Source organism: Myotis davidii, unplaced genomic scaffold (assembly GCF_000327345.1).
Source record: "Myotis davidii unplaced genomic scaffold, ASM32734v1 scaffold1073, whole genome shotgun sequence".
Lineage (NCBI taxonomy): Eukaryota > Metazoa > Chordata > Mammalia > Chiroptera > Vespertilionidae > Myotis > Myotis davidii.
This window is the reverse complement of record NW_006285113.1, coordinates 713158-731450: the sequence shown is the minus strand read 5'-3', so window position 1 is coordinate 731450 and position 18293 is coordinate 713158. Positions and strand designations below refer to the sequence as shown.

Sequence of the window (18293 nt, the reverse complement as noted above, 5' to 3'; positions counted from 1 at the left end):
TCTTGACCCAGTGAGTCAGTGATCAGAATGGCGCAGAGGAGCCACACACCCACATTTTGAGCTGTGTACCTCAGAGCACCACTGGGCTGAAGTCCACTCTCCACTGTGTACTTGGGAAATGAATTTGCTTGGTCATCCTCCCTCCTGCTTTCTGCCAGGAGTCCAGTTCACTACTTTCAGTTTCACTTTGGGCTTTAAAAATCTTTCTCTGCCTGAATTACCTATAGGTACAAATAAGGAGTTTGATGCTTGGCTGTGGGATGAATTGAGATGTGTGCAAGATTTGAGGAGGGGAATGAACCTGTCTATGGAGACGTGCTGGACTTTTCAACTTGTGTTTCTGCTGCAGTGGTCTCAAAGTTCTGTCTGATGCCAGGCAGAGCCACAGATGAAATATGACACATACTGGGGATGAGAATTGGCATTTGGTCCTGAGTGCACAGTGTCTTCTCTCCCAAGTGTATTTTACATCCAAGTGAATAGAAAATAAGTCAGCAGGCTACTTGCTGGAGACTTGAAGCAGGGAAATGATCTTTAAAAAAAAATCCTTATCCAAGGACATGCTTAAAGAGAGGAGGAGATGGTGAGGAAGGGAGGGAGAGAGAAAGAAAACATCGGTTGGTTATCGGTTGCCTTCCCTAGTTGCCTTCTGTATGCTTCCCTGACGGGATCAAACCCACAACCCAGGTATGTGCCCTGACTGGGAAGTAACCTTTCAGTGCGTGGGAGGATGCTGAACCAACTGAACCACTCTGGCCAGGCAGAGAAAATGATCTCTATAAAAAGTTTTCAGAAGAACAAAATGGAAACGGCTTATTTTTATCTCCCGCCCGTCCCTAAGTGAAAGGCTGATTCTGCATGTATTCCTAAGTCCATTTGTGGGAAGGAGAGGCGGGCTTCCCCAAGATTGACCAATCATATATTCTTCACTTTGGATCACAGTCAGCTGGATCAGGAAGTTGCAGGGTGACTAAAGTACAAGCCTTCCCATTGAATAGTCAAGCAAATGGACACAGTTTGGCCCCCGGCCCAGCTCTGCTCCATGTAAATTTTATCTAGCACACAAAGAACTGGCTCACAGCTGGTGGTGTTGTAATTCCAGGCATTACTGACTAATATAGCAGGCCACCATTGCATGACCTGAGGTGGCTGCTCTAAATATAGCCAGCCTTTCTGGCTGATGCAAACACCTGGAGGAGCAGGCCGGCCCCCCCCCCCCCCAGCAGAAATGTATTTGCTGTTGATAGCATGTCTGTTGAACATTAGACTGTACTATGTCAGACCTTATTTCATGCTACGCTTATGCATAATTAAAGACAATTCACTGGATCCATTGGCTTATGGTTGGGTTATGCTTAGCAAAAAATGCAATTTATGTTGTTGCCTACTGTGGGGACTAGGAATGATGTCACTAGTTTGAGTAAGACCACGGGAGAAGCAGTTAATGTAATTACTGACAATTTCTTTCCTCTCTCTAATGAACAGGGCTTACTTAAACCACTTTCGTGGCCTTGGGTTTCTGGCACTCATATACCAAGCTTTCAGTCATGTGATTCAGTTCAGTAAGGGACTCTTGTTTGTGTGCTTGGTAGTTCCTTCTGACATAAGGAGATTTGTGAGCAATTAAAAAGAACACCAACATTTACAAAATGGTTCTTCCAAAAAAGAAACTACAAATGTCTCATAAACATGTAAAAGATACCCTCTCTCACAAAAGGAAAAAACCATTTTAAGACCTCATTGAGATCTTATTTTTTACCTATCAGATTGACAAAAATCCAAAATGTTGGAGAATTACTATTGATGAGCAAATAGGGAAATAGACACATACATTCTTGGTGGGAGCATTCATTAAATGAATAACTTTTATTGAGGGAAGTTTAGATTTTATATATGTATATATATCACGTTCAAAGGCTGTTGAATTGTGTTGTTTACCCATATCTTCAGAAAAAAATCACCTCAGTCGTGGTAAACAACCTGCTTCCCTGTTTATAATGGTCTGACCCTCTAGGAACTTAAGCGTGAAATTAGAGCTAATTTGCCTACAAATGTCAGGTGGTCATAATCATCTGGCCACTCAGTGTGTATTAAAACCATAAATATATACCCTTTGACCCAGCAGTATCATTTAGAGGAATTTATCCTATAGATGCACTTGCTGAGTGCATAAGCTTATTTATGGAAGAATTAAAGCTTGGAAACAGTCTCAAAAGTGGACTGGTTACATAAATAATGATGTATCTATAAAATGGACACAGATATAAAAAACAGTAAGGATACTCATTATGTACTGATATAGAAATGTCTTCATGGTACAGTGTTGAGTGAATAAAGCAAAGAGCAGTGTCTAAACTGTTGCTAGGTGTGTAAAAGGGGTGAAATAATATATATTATTTGTGCATAAGGAAGTTCTGGATATTTAAAGTTATATGAACGATTATGTGTGTGTAGGAAAGGAGATAAGATGGGTATTTTTCACTATATGAAACTTCTTAAACCATGTGCATATATTGCTTTTTTTAAAAAAAAAAATTAGAATGTTTTAAAAAGTGGAGCTGCTTTGACTTCAGCCATAGTTGCCAGAGGAGTTCTCTTTTAATTGACTTGCTGTACTCATACTTGCTATCCATGTGGGTAAGAGGGAAATTTCCTCATATTGTAGCTCAGCGGTTCTCAACCTGTGGGTCGCGACCCCTTTGGCGGTCGAACGACTCTTTCACAGCGGTCGCCTAAGACCATCCTGCATATCAGATATTTACATTACGATTCATAACAGTAGCAACATTACAGTTATGAAGTAGCAACGAAAATAATTTTATGGTTGGGTCACAGCATGAGGAACTGTATTTAAAGGGCCAGAAGGTTGAGAACTACTGTATGTAGCTGATGGGGATAATATTTGTTGCCTCCTAAAATTTTACTCGATTTTTAGAGAGAGGAGGAGAGGGAGGGAGGTGGAGAGAGAGACAGACAGACAGACAGACAGACAGACACAGAGACACATCCATGTGAGAGAGAAATGTGCATCAGTTGCCTCCTGCAGCGCCCCAACTGGCGATTGAACCTGCAACCCTGGTATGTGCACTACTAGGAATTGGATGGCCACCTCTTGGTGTACGGTACTACATCTGACCAACTGAGCTATACTGGTCAGGGCAATGTTTGTTGCTTTTTATGTGGGCACCTTGGGAAGAAAGTGGTGCACAAGTTTGTTGGTTCTGGTGTTTTTTCTGTTGTTCCTCAGCTAAAATCAATAGCTATTACAAACCCTAAGAAACTGGCTTATTCCTTTTGTTTGACAGTGAGGATGATATGTTGTAGATAAGACTGAATCTTTATCTTTTCTCTTTATTTGTAGGAACCTACAAGCAGCAATTGGCGCCTATTATGACTTTGAGAGCCCAAACATCAGTATGCCTTCTATGTCTTTTGTTGAAGATGTCACCATAGGAGAAGGGGAGTCGATACCTCCTGATACTCAGTTTATAAAAACATGGCGGATCCAGAATTCTGGTAAATGTATAATCGGCAATTCTCCTTGTCCAGTTTTCTCTTTCTTAGTAGTTAAAAGAAATAAATGTTTTACAAATGTGAATGTGTATCTCAGATTTTTCTTACACATGGTGTAGCATTTCTTGTACTGATATGATGACCTAACATCAATGAAATATTCCCTACCCTAGATTAGGAAGAACAATTTTGGTCTTGATGGCACCTAAAGAATTAAGTATTCGTTTGACCGCAGGAACGAGGCCTGTGTGTGGTGGTTCTACTCCATCACTTTAATTCTGCTCTAGTTAATCTCCAGTTATTTCCAGCAGGCTAGCGGAGGTACAGCCATGAATAGAACAAGGTAGGTAGAAAGAGCTGTGAGCATTTGCTCTTTTGAAAGCTCATTTCTTTACAACCACATGATAATTCTGTTTGAAATTTCATTGAGATATCTGAAACATTAATACCACTTTGAAAAACAGAGTAAGAAGTATGGGGATTTGCTCATTTGGGAAAGATGGAAAGATTGAGAAATTGTTTTTTTTAAATATTGTTTTGGTATATTGCCTACTTTAAGAAAGATTAAAATTAAGCTAACATAGTTCTTTGAAAGTAGTATCTGAGTATGTATCTGGTAACTGTTAATTATTACCTTTTAATTGTTAAATTATTTTCTAATGACTTTAAAATTGAATGGATTTAGTTAGTATTCCTTGTCCCAGCCAATAACAGTTTATGCTGACTGGATGAGAATGCTTTAACATCCTTATTATTAATGAGACAGAGAAATTCTAAGGGATAGAAATCTAGGCAAAAGGATATTTAGTTAAAAATTGGTGGTTGTGGGAAAACACTAGCTAGCAAGTAATTGATAGGAGATGATGTAAAATTCTGGGGGCTCAAACCCTATAAAAGTGAGTTTTTATTGACTACTTTTCAATTCTTTACATTTCTTTTATGACTGGAAAAGATTGGCTAAGCTAGGTTTTTATATAATAACTAATGTACCAAGTTGTTAATCTTAGTTTTTCTGACTTATTTAGAAGTAACTTTCCCTTGGATGCAAGTTCACTGTGTCACGGAGCAAACACATAATTTGGATTGACCTAGTGTTATAGATGACGAGACATCTGTGGCTATGTGAAATTTTCATTGGCTTCTTTTCTTTTCCCTTTTAGTTGTAACATTGTTAGTTTGAGAGGCACATGGTAATATAAGAAAATACCCATGTTTTCTATTTTCTTGAAATTCTTACTTGTTTGAAGTTTGATTATCTTTGCCTAATTTCTTTCTTAATATGCTGTTTTTTAAAAAAAATTCTTTTTTATTTCAGAGAGGGAGGGAGAAGGAGAGAATCATTGATCAGCTGCCTCCTGCACACCCCCTACTGGGGATTGAGCCCGAAACCCTGGCATGTGCCCTTGACCAGAATTGAACCCTGGACCCTTCAGTCTGCAGGCCGACATTTCTATTCACTGAGCAAAATCAGCTAAGGCTTGCATGCTTTTAATAATATGAAAAAATCTCTTTAGTCGGCTTCTATTCATTTCCCCATAGGAGAAATTGTTGTAGTATAAACCTGTTGTTATTTATCAAAAAATGCTTTGAAAGTTACACATGAAAATTTTTTTTTTATTAAATATATTTTATTGATTTTTTTACATAGAGGAAGGGAGAGAGATAGAGAGTTAGAAACATCGATGACAGAGAAACATCGACCAGCCGCCTCCTGCACATCTCCCACAGGGGATGTGCCCGCAACCCAGGTACATGCCCTAGACCGGAATCGAACCTGGGACCCCCCAGTCCACAGGCCGACGCTCTACCCACTGAGCCAAACCGGTTTTGGCACACATGAAATTTTTAAATGAGTGACACTTGTTTAGAAATTATGAACTATTCAAAAGTTTTAAAAAATTAATCTAAGACCTTGTTTACTTATAGTAAAAATGGTCTGGCCTTTCATGGGTTTGTTTTAGTGCTTTTAAATATTGAAAGTTGTTAGAGTACTGTTGAAATATTTTAAATGCTACCTTGTTGCTGAATAACCATTTTATATTTTATTTTATTTTATTTTTTTAAATATATTTTATTGATTTTTGTTTTTTTACAGAGAAGAAGGGAGAGGGATAGAGAGTTAGAAACATTGATGAGAAACATCGATCAGCTGCCTCCTGAACACTCCCCACTGGGTATGTGCCTGCAACCAAGGTACATGCCCTTGACTGGAATCGAACCTGGGACCCTTGAGTCCGCAGGCCCACGCTCTATCCACTGAGCCAAACCGGTTAGGGCCCATTTTATATTTTAGAAAACCTCTTGATATATCTGCTCATTCACTAGACAGTCACTTGGATTAATAGGAGGGTTTGGTAGGATTACATAAAATGGCTAGAATGTAAAATCAGAACCCAAAAGGAGCAAGCGCCTTTCACTCTGATTTGGAGAAAATCTGTATTGGCGAGCCTGACTGCCTTTTCCTCCTGTTTTTATATAGTAACTCCAGTTTAAAACAGCTTCTGGGCCTGCAGCCTTTTTTCTGTAACAGGCATTTTTGTTCTTGAACACCTCTTGAAAAGTTGGGCAACAGTTGCTAGAGATTTTATCCTTCAAGGTACTTTGAACAAATAGTTTTTTTTATTCTTCTGGAATTTGTTCAGCCAGTCATAAAATAGTTTTCTATCAATAAGCTAAATGCTTTCCATTTGATTAAGGAGAACCTGGTATCCTAAAACTGACAGGTGTGTTATTAAAGAGAGGAAAAGTGCGCATGTGCACTGGTTCTTTGGCATCATCCTAATCTGGCCTGACTTCTATCTGGAACTAGAGTAGTAACACAGAAGCAGGGCAGGCCTTTGCTGTTTCTCCTCTGGCACTCTTACTCTCATTCATAATCCTCCCTAAGAGATAGTGCTCACTGAAAGGTTCATAAATAATTTTCATGATTCTTCTCTGCTGTCATGTTTTAGGCATGCCAGGCATTCAAATATACATCAGAAGAGATTAATAGGAACTGCACATAGTTGTCTCAGCAGCTTCCTCAAAGAAGATAAATGTCACACATTGTTTAAAATTAAACTCCTAATACTGTTTAAAAATTCTTTTATTTAGAACACAGAAAAACAGAAGTGAGACTTTTAATGACATAGACACAAAATCCCATGATCCAAACTTTGTCACTATTTATATGTTAGAAGCTTGGGAAACTTGAGCAGGAAACTACATTGGAGTTTAAAGTGAAAATTTGAAACTGTCCCTTAAAGATGAATGTAGACAATACTCTTTATCAACACATACAGCTAGCTTCTCAGTTGTTGCAACCATGCTCTGTTGTCCAAGGGTAGCGAATGTTAAGCATGTAGTGATAGCTGCGGTGTTTCTCTGACTTGGTGAAGTAGATGTGATTGTCATATGAGAGTGCCATTAGAGGCATCTTTATTTTTTGAACTACATAGAAGTGAATATAAAAGAGTTGGGAGAAGAACTTGAGAAAGAATAAATAGTCCTCCATTTTTCTTTTGGCTCCTTAAAATACTAAGCTTTCTACCTTTCTCTTCAGGATGATTATAGAGTTCATTCTGCTTCATTCATTCAACAAATTTTTATGTTCTAGTCAATTTATCAGGTACAGGGGAAAATGGTGACAAAATTAATGAAGGTTCCTGTTTTTATGTCACTTAATTTGAAATGCAGCTTTAAATTTATAGGAGTTAAGAGAATAGGTGATCCTACTGAGATTTATTCACTTCTGCATTGCTCGTTGAATGTTCCTTACTGTCTCCGAACGCTTTCTATAGTCACATACCGAGTAAGGCCCAGGCTTTCTGGAACTGACTGACTTTTATTTCATGTTTGCCATACTCTCCATCATCTCAAAATCACAATATAATATAATTTTGTTTTTTTACTTTTTATTTTTTTTAAATAAAATTTTATTCCATGACAGCTGAAGAATCACAGCCTTATTCATATGCAGGCTTGTGACACTTATCTTGGAAAGTCATAAAACACAGATTAGTCTTTCTTATAAATATACTCATCCCCCATTAAGCCAGTTTGAACAGACTTAATTTGAAACTTGTTGTATTATGCTACTCAAACCCTGGTTTCAGTTATACTTAACCAGGTGGCCCAAATGGTTCACTCTTCCTTCTGTTTAAGAATCAATATCTTTGACTTTTTCAGAATCACCTGACCTAATGGTTGGGGCTATAAGAACTGCATGTCATAGTGATTTATTGGTAACTCTCCGAAGGCAGATGATGGTTCTTCAGTTCATAATAAATTAACACTTTATAATGAATTAACACTTTAGAGTTGATGGTAGATGCTCTTCCAGTTGTTTGTGTTTTTTTTTTTTCAAGAGGCTCTGTAACTACAACATCAATAGGATGTCTAGCATACTAAAAAGATCAGGACTGTAGCTGCATAAATTAACATTAATCATTTAATGTTTTACCAACTTAGTCTCCCTGGACAGCCAAGTATTTCCCATATCCAGACAGTCTTGGTTTTTCTTATTTTCTTAGAGGTTCAAAAACAGACACATTCTTGGATTTTCATATAAACAGACATTGTCTTGTTACAGGGGTCTGTGTGTGTGTGTAAAGGAATAATTGTGAATTCAACCTCATAACAGTTTAATTTCCCTCTTGGATCTTGGTCTTTAAAGAAATTAACATTTTCCAAGATGCTTAATGTCAGCTGCTACTACTCTTGACATAAGACAGATATGCTTTTGCCAGGACATAGGCCCAGAAATGAAAAACAATTTGCATATATTACCAGTGTATCACTCACAACCTTTGCACCAGCTACAGTTGCTTTCTGCAGTGTATACTTAAGAGGATACTTTGCTGGCAGGTTTTGTGTGTGTGTGTTTTTAAGAAGTTGGGACAAAACATACTGCTACTGTTTCATCTGTTAGCCCTTCAGATCCAAGAGCCACAGAGGATGCTGCTTATTATGGGGCTGAGATCTCAGCAGTAGACGCTGGTTGCTTTCCTCTCTGGTTCTCTTTTCAGTAGCAAGCCATCATGTATAATAGAAACACCCAGACAGTTCTAGAACAAGATAGTGAGGCATCCTAGAATACTGTCAAGGAGGTAAATTTCAAGCATGATGTGTCCTGGGAGCCCTGCCATATTAACCTTTTCATACTGGTTTATTTGTATAATGAATGTATAGAGTCCTCAAAAAGGATATATAGGGGTTTCTGTCTAGAGTAAAAAGGAATGTATTGGAGAGACTTCACAGGAAAAATCCTATCTAGTCAAGATGTGGCTACCTATGACTAGCTAGATCAAGCCAATAGATAGATTTCTCATTTGCATTAGTTTACATGAAAATAGATACACAGGAGTAGGTACCAAATAAGGTCTTTGCCACTTCCAAAAGAGGAAAGACATTCCTGCAAAGCCATTTCTCTGTATTGACATTCCTGTCCTCTAGCTGGTGTCATCACACACACTTCATTGTGTTGTTGTCAGGGAAGTTTATCACACTGTTCATGTTTTCCCCATTACAGTTTGAACCTGCACATGAAACTTTCACTTGACACCTCTTTTAAAAATTACTTTTATTTTAGTCCTTACACTAGGATATGTTTTTAATTGATTTTAGAGAGAGAAGAGGGGAGAGGGTGAGATGGAGATACATTGATCCGTTGCCTCCTGTACGCGCCCCAACCAGGGATTGAACTCACAACCCAAGTGTGTGCCCTGACTGAATTGAACCTACAACAGTGATGGTGAACCTTTTGAGCTTGGTGTCAGCATTTTGAAAAACCCTAACTTAACTCTGGTGCCGTGTCACATATAGAAATTTTTTGATATTTGCAACCATAGTAAAACAAAGACTTATATTTTTGATATTTATTTTATATATTTAAATGCCATTTAACAAAGAAAAATCAACCAAAAAAATGAGTTCGCGTGTCACCTCTAACACGCGTGTCATAGGTTCGCCATCACTCACCTACAACCTTTCGGGTGCACAGGATGAATGACACTTAACCACTTTAGCCACTCTGGCTGGGCAATAAAAGCAGTTTTGAAATGTAAACAGTGTCACAGAAATTACTTCTTGTGTGTTTCATCCTCTTGCCTGGGTGAAAAAACTGGGAAGAGTCAGACATATTTTTACTATACATTTCAGCTTAAAATGTTAGTGTGAAAATGGCCGTGTGTTACCTATTAGTAGAGAAACCATCCAAAGATGTGGCCCTGTGCTTGTTTTAATGACTCTTCACATATATCATGCTGTGTTAATCCTTACCGGAGGATATTTTAAAAAATATATTTTTATTGATTTCAAATAGGAAGGGAGAGGGAGAGAGAGATAGAAACATCAATGATGAGAGAGAATCATTGATTGGCTGCCTTCTGCAAGTCCCATACAGGGGATCAAGCCCACAACTTGGTCTGTGCCCTTGACTGGAATCGAACCTGGGACCCTGCAGTCCACAGGCCGATGCTCTATTCCAGCCGTGGGCAATGAATAAAACTATTGAAAAAAAAGACCATACCCTTTTATGTAATGATGTTTACTTTGAATTTATATTAGTTCACACAAACACTCCATCCATGCTTTTGTTCCGGCCCTCCGGTCCAGTTTAAGAACCCATTGTGGCCCTCGAGTCAAAAAGTTTGCCCACCCCTTCTCTATTCACTGAGCCACACCGGTTAGGGCTCCATTGATTTTTAGAGAGAATGGAAAGAAGGAAGGGAAAAGGAGAGAGCGAGATAGATAGATAGATGTGAGAGAGACACATGGGCTAATTGCCTCACATGCGTCTTAACGGGCTGGGGATTGAACCTGCACCCCAGGAATTGAACTTATGACCCTTCAGTGTACAGTCTGATGCGCTAACCATTGAGCAACACTGATCAGGGCACATATATCATTCTTAGATTCTACAGATTTAGTCTGATAATATGGCCTCTTCTGGGGTCACTTGAAACACATCTTAAGGAATTGCCTTGCTTTTGCTGTATGTACCCTCTCTTAGGGGTAGACTGTTGGTCAGAGGTTGTTTACTTTGATAATTCCCTCTGATTAGTCATGTGAGATGTTCTATAGCTTAGGGGTATGTGGGTAGGATTACATGTTTGAGAGACAAAGAAAGAGGCTTCTTCTCTGGCTTTGTAATGAATTGCACCCAGCAAGGAACCACTGACTGCCTAATATTTTTTTCTTTTGCTTGAACTCAGGGGCAGAGGCCTGGCCTCCAGGGGTTTGTCTTAAATATGTCGGGGGAGACCAGTTTGGACATGTGAACATGGTGATGGTGAGATCACTAGAGCCCCAAGAGATTGCAGATGTCAGCGTCCAGATGTGCAGCCCCAGCAGAGCCGGAATGTATCAGGGACAGTGGCGGATGTGCACTGCTACAGGACTCTACTATGGAGGTGAGTATGTCCTTGTGCGACCCAGGGTGAAGGAATTAATGTAATATCTTAATGCATCCCCAGTGTTGCTCATAGACCCTGTCAGTTACATCACAGGGCATGGCCTCTTTTAAACAGTCACTCCATGCAGGTGAATGACTTGAATTTAATGACTATCTGGTTCAATCTAGTGCTTTCCCTTTTACACTAGGATTTTACTTAAAATTTAGTGAATTATATGAGATATATATATTGCATTCTAAACAGTGATTTAGTAATGTTGCTGTTTTTATTATATAATCTAGTAGGTACTATAAGAGCATTGAAGGCAGTCTTTGTTTACAGAATATCTACACACAAGTCATATTTAAAAAGATAACATACAAAATGTGCATACTTCTGCCTTGGCCAGTGAGGTACAATGGTTGGAGTGACGACCTGTGGACTGAAGGGTCACAGGTTTGATTCCCAATCACGGACATGTACCTTGGTTATGGGTTTGCTCCATGCACCAAGTGGGACGTGTGCGGAAGGCAGCTGGTCTATGTGTCTCTCACGTCAATATTTCTATCTTGCCCCCTCCCCCTTCCACTCTCTCTAAAACATCAATGGAAAAGTATTCTTGGGTGAGGATTAACACACACAAAAATGTGCATACTTCCTTCAACCTGATGACCTGTCAAGCTGCTAATGCCTCTCACACCTTTAGTGCCGAACTTTCATAACAAAGTAATCTATACTCACCATCTTGGCTTTCTGTTTTCCATTTATTCTTCAACCCAATCTATTCCTTTTATAAAATTTTCTTTTAAAAAACAACAATACATTTTTTACTGATTTTTAGAGAGAAAGAAGAGAGGAAGGGAGAGAGAGAGAAACATTGATGTGACAATGAAACATTGGACAGCTGCCTCCTGCATGCACCCTACTGGGGATCAAGCCCAAAACCCCAATGCAAGTGCCCAGACCAGGAATCGAACTGACAGCATTTCAGTGCATGGGATAACGCCCAACCAATTGAGTTACACTGGCCAGGGCTCAACCCAATCTGTTCTTTACCCACTCCAATTAAATGTTTATCAGTGATAAACCAGTTACCAGATCTAGCAGTCTTCATACTAACTAATCTTCTATCATTTGGCACCATACTCTAAAACTTTTTTGAAATGTGTACCTTCCTAGAGCCACATAATACCTCTCTTGTTTCTCTTTCCCCTCTGAATGTTCTTGCTTTGTCTCTGTCGAGTCCCATCTTTGCCTTAAGATTACTAGATTGTGAGCTGAGCTCCGATCATGCTCAGTGACCTTATCTACCCACCTGGTTTCAGCTCTCACCAGTACAGCATTCATGGTGATGCTCAAATTCATATCTGTGGCTGCAAACTCTTTTTGGAGCACCAAACCTGTGTTTTAACTGTTTATGGACAGAACACTTGGATATTCTGTAGATTTCTGAATTTTAACATCTCCCAGGCAAACTTACATTCTTCCCATTGGCACCTCAGTGAGATGATCAGGCCTGAAACCCTTGAGTCATCTTTTTTTTTTTTCTATGTAATTATACTTAATCACAGATCAATCCTTATTGGTTCCATTATATCCCATGTCCTGGAAATCCAAAGGAAAAGAAATAGGAAATAGTTCTTCCCCTCAGACTTTAGAATGTCTCTCTTTTATGTTGGACTGAAAAGGCTGCCTCATTTACTTCTAGAAGATCCTTAATGAGGTACTCTCTTTTTATCTAGAATTCTCTGATATCAGAAATATTAGTAGTCCTTGAAAATAACAGATTTCTTTTTTGATAGAAGAAATGCTAACCTAAGCTGATAGTGATCTGTATGGGAAATGTTTTTAGAAGAGACATTTCAAAATGTAAATGAGGTCTGAAATCCTTAATTATATTATGAGATCTATAATAAGTTTATAGGGTGAGAGGCTTTTTCAGTTTCAGAGAAGGAAGCCTGCCTTTGGTTGTACTGCCACCAGGGGATGGTGACTGATTGGTGGTCATGTCCAGGTAGTTCTGCATGAGTCAAAGGCAATGTGAAATGGCTGTATTGTTCAGATTAACCTCTAAAAGGTTAATCTTGTGGGTCCTTAACCTCTGTGGAGCATAGACAATCAAGAAGTCAGGTGAACCTAGCTGGCATGGCTCAGTGGTTGACTATTGACCTATGAATGAGGAGGTCACAGTTTGATTCACAGTCAGGGCATGTGCCTGGGTTGTAGGCTCGATCCCCAGTGTGGGGTGTGCAGGAGGCAGCCGATCAATGATTCTCTCTCATCATTGATGTTTCTATCTCCCTCTCCCTTCCTCTTTGAAATCAATAAAAATATATTAAAAAAAAGAAATCAGATGAAACAGTGATCCATCTATAAAATATAGTAAAAATTGTTTCAATGTGTGCTCTTTAGTGCTAACACTGTTTATTTTATCAAATAGTTTTATAATTTTGCAGTCAACAAACAACTACACAAGGATTTGGTAGAAGGGCAGTAATATAATTTGAAAGCAGCATGTTTTTTATCTTGTAGCTACAGCCCTTTTGTTAATAGAAATTTCTTTGATCTGGAATTTTAGGTTCCAAGGATACAGAATTTTGGGATTGACAGTTCCTTTAAAATTTTTGAAAGGAAATATAATTTTTTATTAAAATATTAATACGCAAATTGTTTTTTGGGGTTGTTTACTTTTTTAATATGTTATATTTATTTTAAATCTTTATTGTTGAAAGTATTACATATGTCCCCTATTTTTTACCCATTAACCCCGGCTAGCCTGCCCCTGCGCCCTGCTCCCCCTTCGCCCCAGGTCTTTATCACCCTATTGTCTTTGTCCTTGGGTTATGCATATATGCATACAAGTTGTTTGGTTTATCACTTCCTACCCACCCACCTCCCCCACTTTCCCCTCTGAGATTCCACAGTCTGTTCTATGCTTCTGTCTCTGAATCTATTTTGTTTGTCAATTTATTTTGTTCATTAGATTCCACATATGAGTATAGAACCAGGGGCATGGAAAAGGAGTGGACTGAGAATTCTTGGGGGGAAAGGAGTGTGAGGGTGCAGGAAGAGACTGGACAAAAATCGTACATCTATGGATGATGATAGTGGGAGGGGTAAGGGCATAGGGTGGGGTGGGAACTGGGTGGAGGAGAGCTATGGGGGGGAAAATAGAGGAACAATTTAATAATCGGAACAATAAAGATTTAATTTTAAAAAAATAGTCTGCTTTTAATTTTTCTTGTTTCCTAATGTAGGCCTGTAGTGCTAGGAACGTTGTTTTTTGTTCATTTTCCAGGAAGTTTTTTTTAAATATATTTTTATTGATTTCAGAGAGTAAAGGAGAGGGAGCGAGAGATAGAAACATCATTGATGAGGGAGAATATTGATCGGCTGCCTCCTGCATGCCCCCTCCTGGGTATTATTATTACGTTTCACGTTGTCACACAGCTCCCTTAAGCTGTCCTCCTTTTTTTTTTTTTAAATATATTTTATTGATTTTTTACAGAGAGGAATGGGGAGGGATAGAGAGTTAGAAACATTGATGAGAGAGAAACATCGATCAGCTGCCTCCTGCACACCCCCCACTGGGGATGTGCTTGCAACCAAGTTACATGCCCTTGACTGGAATCGAACCTGGGACCCTTGAGTCTGCAGGCCGATGCTCTATCCACTGAGCCAAACTGGTCAGGGCTGTCCTCCTTTTTTTAAATTGTTTTTTCTTTTTGGTTCTCTGATAAAGTGATTTTTTTTCCTACCCTGTCTCCTAATTCACTGATCGAATCCTCGGCTTCCCCTAATCCTCTGGTCAGGCATGTGCCCTTGGACAGAATCGAACCCCGGACTCTTTAGTTCACAGGCCTACATTCTATTCACCTAGCCAAACCAACTAGGGCTCTCGGAAGTTTTTCTTTCTTGATCTTACTGGTAACCCATTCATTGTTCAGTAACATGTTATTTAACCTTCATGTGCTTGAGTGTTTTGGGGTGTTTTTACTGTAATTGATTTCTCATTTCATTCCATTGTGAACTGACAAGATGTTTGCTATGATTTCAGTCTTCTTGAACTTATAGAGACTTGTTTTGTGTCCTAACATGTGGTCCATCTTTGTGAATGACCCGTGTGCACTTGAGAAGAATGTATATTCTTCACCTTTAGGGTGAAGTGTTCTATAAATGTCAGTTAAATCCATCTGATCCCGTGTGTTCTTTAGAGTCACTGTTTCCTTTTTAATTTTTTTGTCTGGAAGATCCAGTGAAGTCAGCATGGTGTTAAAGTCCCCTACTATGACTGTATTGTTATCAGTCTCTCCCTTAAAGCCCTCTAGAAATTGTTTTATATATTTAGGTTCTCCTATATTTGGTGCATATATGTTTACCAGGGTTATACTTATTATATCATTGTTTTCTCTTGTGACGGCCTTCATTTTGAGGTCTATTTTGTCTGATATGAGTAATGCTACCCCAGCTTTTTTTTCTCTCCATTTGCATAAATTTTTTTCCACCCATCCTTTCACTCTCATCCTGTGTGAGTCCTTTGTTCTGAGGTGGGTGTCTTGTAGACAACATATAATTTAGTTGTTTTTGTATCCATTCAGCTACCCTATGTCTTATGATTGGAGCATTTAATCCATTTACATTTAAGGTTATTATTAATAGGTACTTATTTATTGCCATTTTAATTCTGCATTCCTATGTTTCTTTATTTCTTCTCATTACAGCAGTCCCTTTAGCATTTCTTGCAGTGCTGGTTTGGTGTGATAAACGTCTTTAGCATTTTGTTTTTGTCTGGGAATCTCTTTATTTCACTATCTATTTTGAATGATAACATTGCTGGATATAGTGATCATGGTTTCAAATCCTTGCTTTTCATTATTGTTTTTTTTTTTTTTTTTTTTTTTTTTTGTCTGGGAAGCTCTTTATTTCACCATCTAATTTGAATGATAGACTTGCTGGATATAGTAATCTTGGTTTCAAATCCTTGCTTTTCATTACCTTGAATACTTCATGCCCTTCCCTTCTGGCCTGTAGTTTCTGATGAGAAATTAGCTGACAACCTTATGGGAGCTCCTTTGTAGGTAACAGTTTGCATTTCTCTTGCTGCCTTAAATAATCTCTCTTTGTCTTTAATTTTGGGCATTTTAATTATGATGTGTCTGAGCTTGGGCCTTTTGGGATTCTTCTTGCTTGGGACTCCACGTGTCTCCTGGACTTGTGTGACTTTTTCTTTCACCAGGTTAGGAGAGTTTTCTGCCATTCTTTTAAAAAAAAAAAGGTGTTTTTATTTCTTATTGATTTCAGAGAGAAAGGGAAAGGGAGAGAGAGAAACATCAATGATGAGAGAAAATCATTGATTGGCTGTCTCCTGCACACCCCCTCCTGGGGATTGAGCCCACAACCCAGCCATGTGCCCTTGATGGGAATCGAACCTGGGACTCTTCAGTCCATAGGCTGATGCTCTATCCACTGAGCCAAACCAGCTAGGGTTCTGCCGTTATTTCTTCAAACACATTCTCTGTCCCTTGCTCGCTCTTCTTCTGGCACACCCATTACGCAAATATTATTACGTTTCATGTTGTCGCACAGTTCCCTTTAAGCTGTCCTCCTTTTTTAAAATTTTTTTTCTTTTTGGATCTCTGACAGAGTGATTTTTTTTTCTACCCTGTCTTCTAATTCACTGATCGAATCCTCGGCTTCCCCTAACCTGCTCTGTATTCCTCCCACTGGGTTCTTTGTTAGTGCTATGTCATTCTTCATAGTTACTTTATCTTTTCTCATGCTTTTGAGCATCTTTGCCATCATTATTTTGAACTCTATGTCTGATAAATTTCTTATCTCCATTTCATTTAGCTCTTCTTCTGTAGAACTCTTGTTCTTTTGTTTGGGCATTGTTTATTGTCTGCCTGTTTGAGTTTGTGACTGTGTAGTAGGTAGATCTGCTCCACCTCCAAATCTCTAGTGCAGGATAGTGTCAACCACGGTTTCTGACTAATTAGATCAGAACAAAACTCAAAGTCTCCAGAGACCTTCCTCTGCCTTCAGATTGATTTTATTCAGTCTTGAGCTTCAGGCAATCATCACAGGTGTGGTGAGAGGTTTTCCAACAGGGTGGGGCAATTGCTTCTGCCTGGGGGCTAATTGTTATTCTCAGTCTCTTAATGGGTCTTGGAAACTATACATGGTGGGGCAAGGATTTTCCAATAGGATGGGGCAAGTGCCTTCCTCCCAGGCAAAAACCACATGGATGGCAAAGGTCTGCCTGAGATAGATGTTCTTCACAGTGTGAGGAAATGACTCAGCTCAGGAAACCGGGCTCTAACCCCAGAACCCCCAACCCTGGCTTCTGCTCACACAGCTCCAGTCCACTCTGCCCTCCCTCTGCTGGAGCCCAAGATAAATGGCTGCACACGAATTTTGTGTGTTGGCCCTTTAAGAGGGTGCCTGTGTTTCCAGCCATCTCTCCCTGACAGACAGCAACTCTGCTGCTTTTCATAACGAGATGTTATGTGGGCACCTTTATCAGTTCTGCTTCTCTGGGCTGGGAAGCCTAGTTTGGGGTTTAGACCTTAGAGTTCTCAGTGGCAACCTCCCACAGCTGAGATATCTCTTCAGAACTTCAGCTGCTCTGTGGGAGCCCAGCCAGCCCTTTCAAGCCTCAGATGTGAGTGGGCGGTAAAGTTGACTTCCTTTTATAGGATTGAGAAGTCCAGAGGGCCATGAATGAGCCCTAAGGTATCCTCTGTGTGGATGTTGCTAGACCTACTTCAGTCTAGGGATGAATAATCATTCATTTCTCCAAAACTCTCTACTCAGATTCAAGCCTGGAAAATATTTTGTCCTATTAAGAGCCTACAATAGAAATGAAGAGGAATGGATGCTTGGAAAAGTTGTGTCAGACCAAAGAAATGAAGAAGAAAGTAAAAAATGGGGGTAAGGGGTAGGGAGAAAATGAAGAAATATTCCAGAAGTTTTGCTTTATCACTGTCTTTGGCTGTGATGTCAGTGAATGTGATATTTGATGTGTAGTTCTCCTTGGAGAGAATGTTGAGAGGGAGTGGTTACTCTTTTGTTTTGGTGATTCTTGCATCGGTCCAGTTAGGATGATGATGTTGACTGGGAGCAGTTCCCTGAAGCCAGAAACAAAGCTGGTTGTTTTAGGAGGGAGATGGGAGAGCAGAATGAATGCAGTGTGCATGATCTGAAATCTCTAGGTCAAAGAGCTTTCACCAGTGATGACAGGTCAGTAATTCTATTTTATACTTTGGTCCCTAATTGTGTTAAAGTTAGGGTTTGAGTTGCTAAAAAAAGACAAATGGGATTTATGTCTTATGCTGTTAAGTATTCAAAACATAGTAGTAACTCTGTGGGAAGGTGTCAGAGTCCTAAGTTAAATCTCATATTAAAAGC

General features: G+C 39.3%; 1 protein-coding gene across 1 annotated transcript in view; it reads left to right on the top strand.

Annotated features, from left to right (window-relative positions):
- The window catches only part of LOC102759062 (chromosome unknown open reading frame, human C6orf106), a 92087-nt gene that overhangs the window by 37169 nt on the left and 36625 nt on the right, over positions 1-18293 (top strand). The window contains exons 2-3 of the mRNA XM_006755607.2: positions 3362-3516; positions 10707-10904. Coding sequence (XP_006755670.2) covers positions 3362-3516; positions 10707-10904 — 353 coding nt within the window. The remainder of the gene's footprint in view (positions 1-3361; positions 3517-10706; positions 10905-18293) is intronic.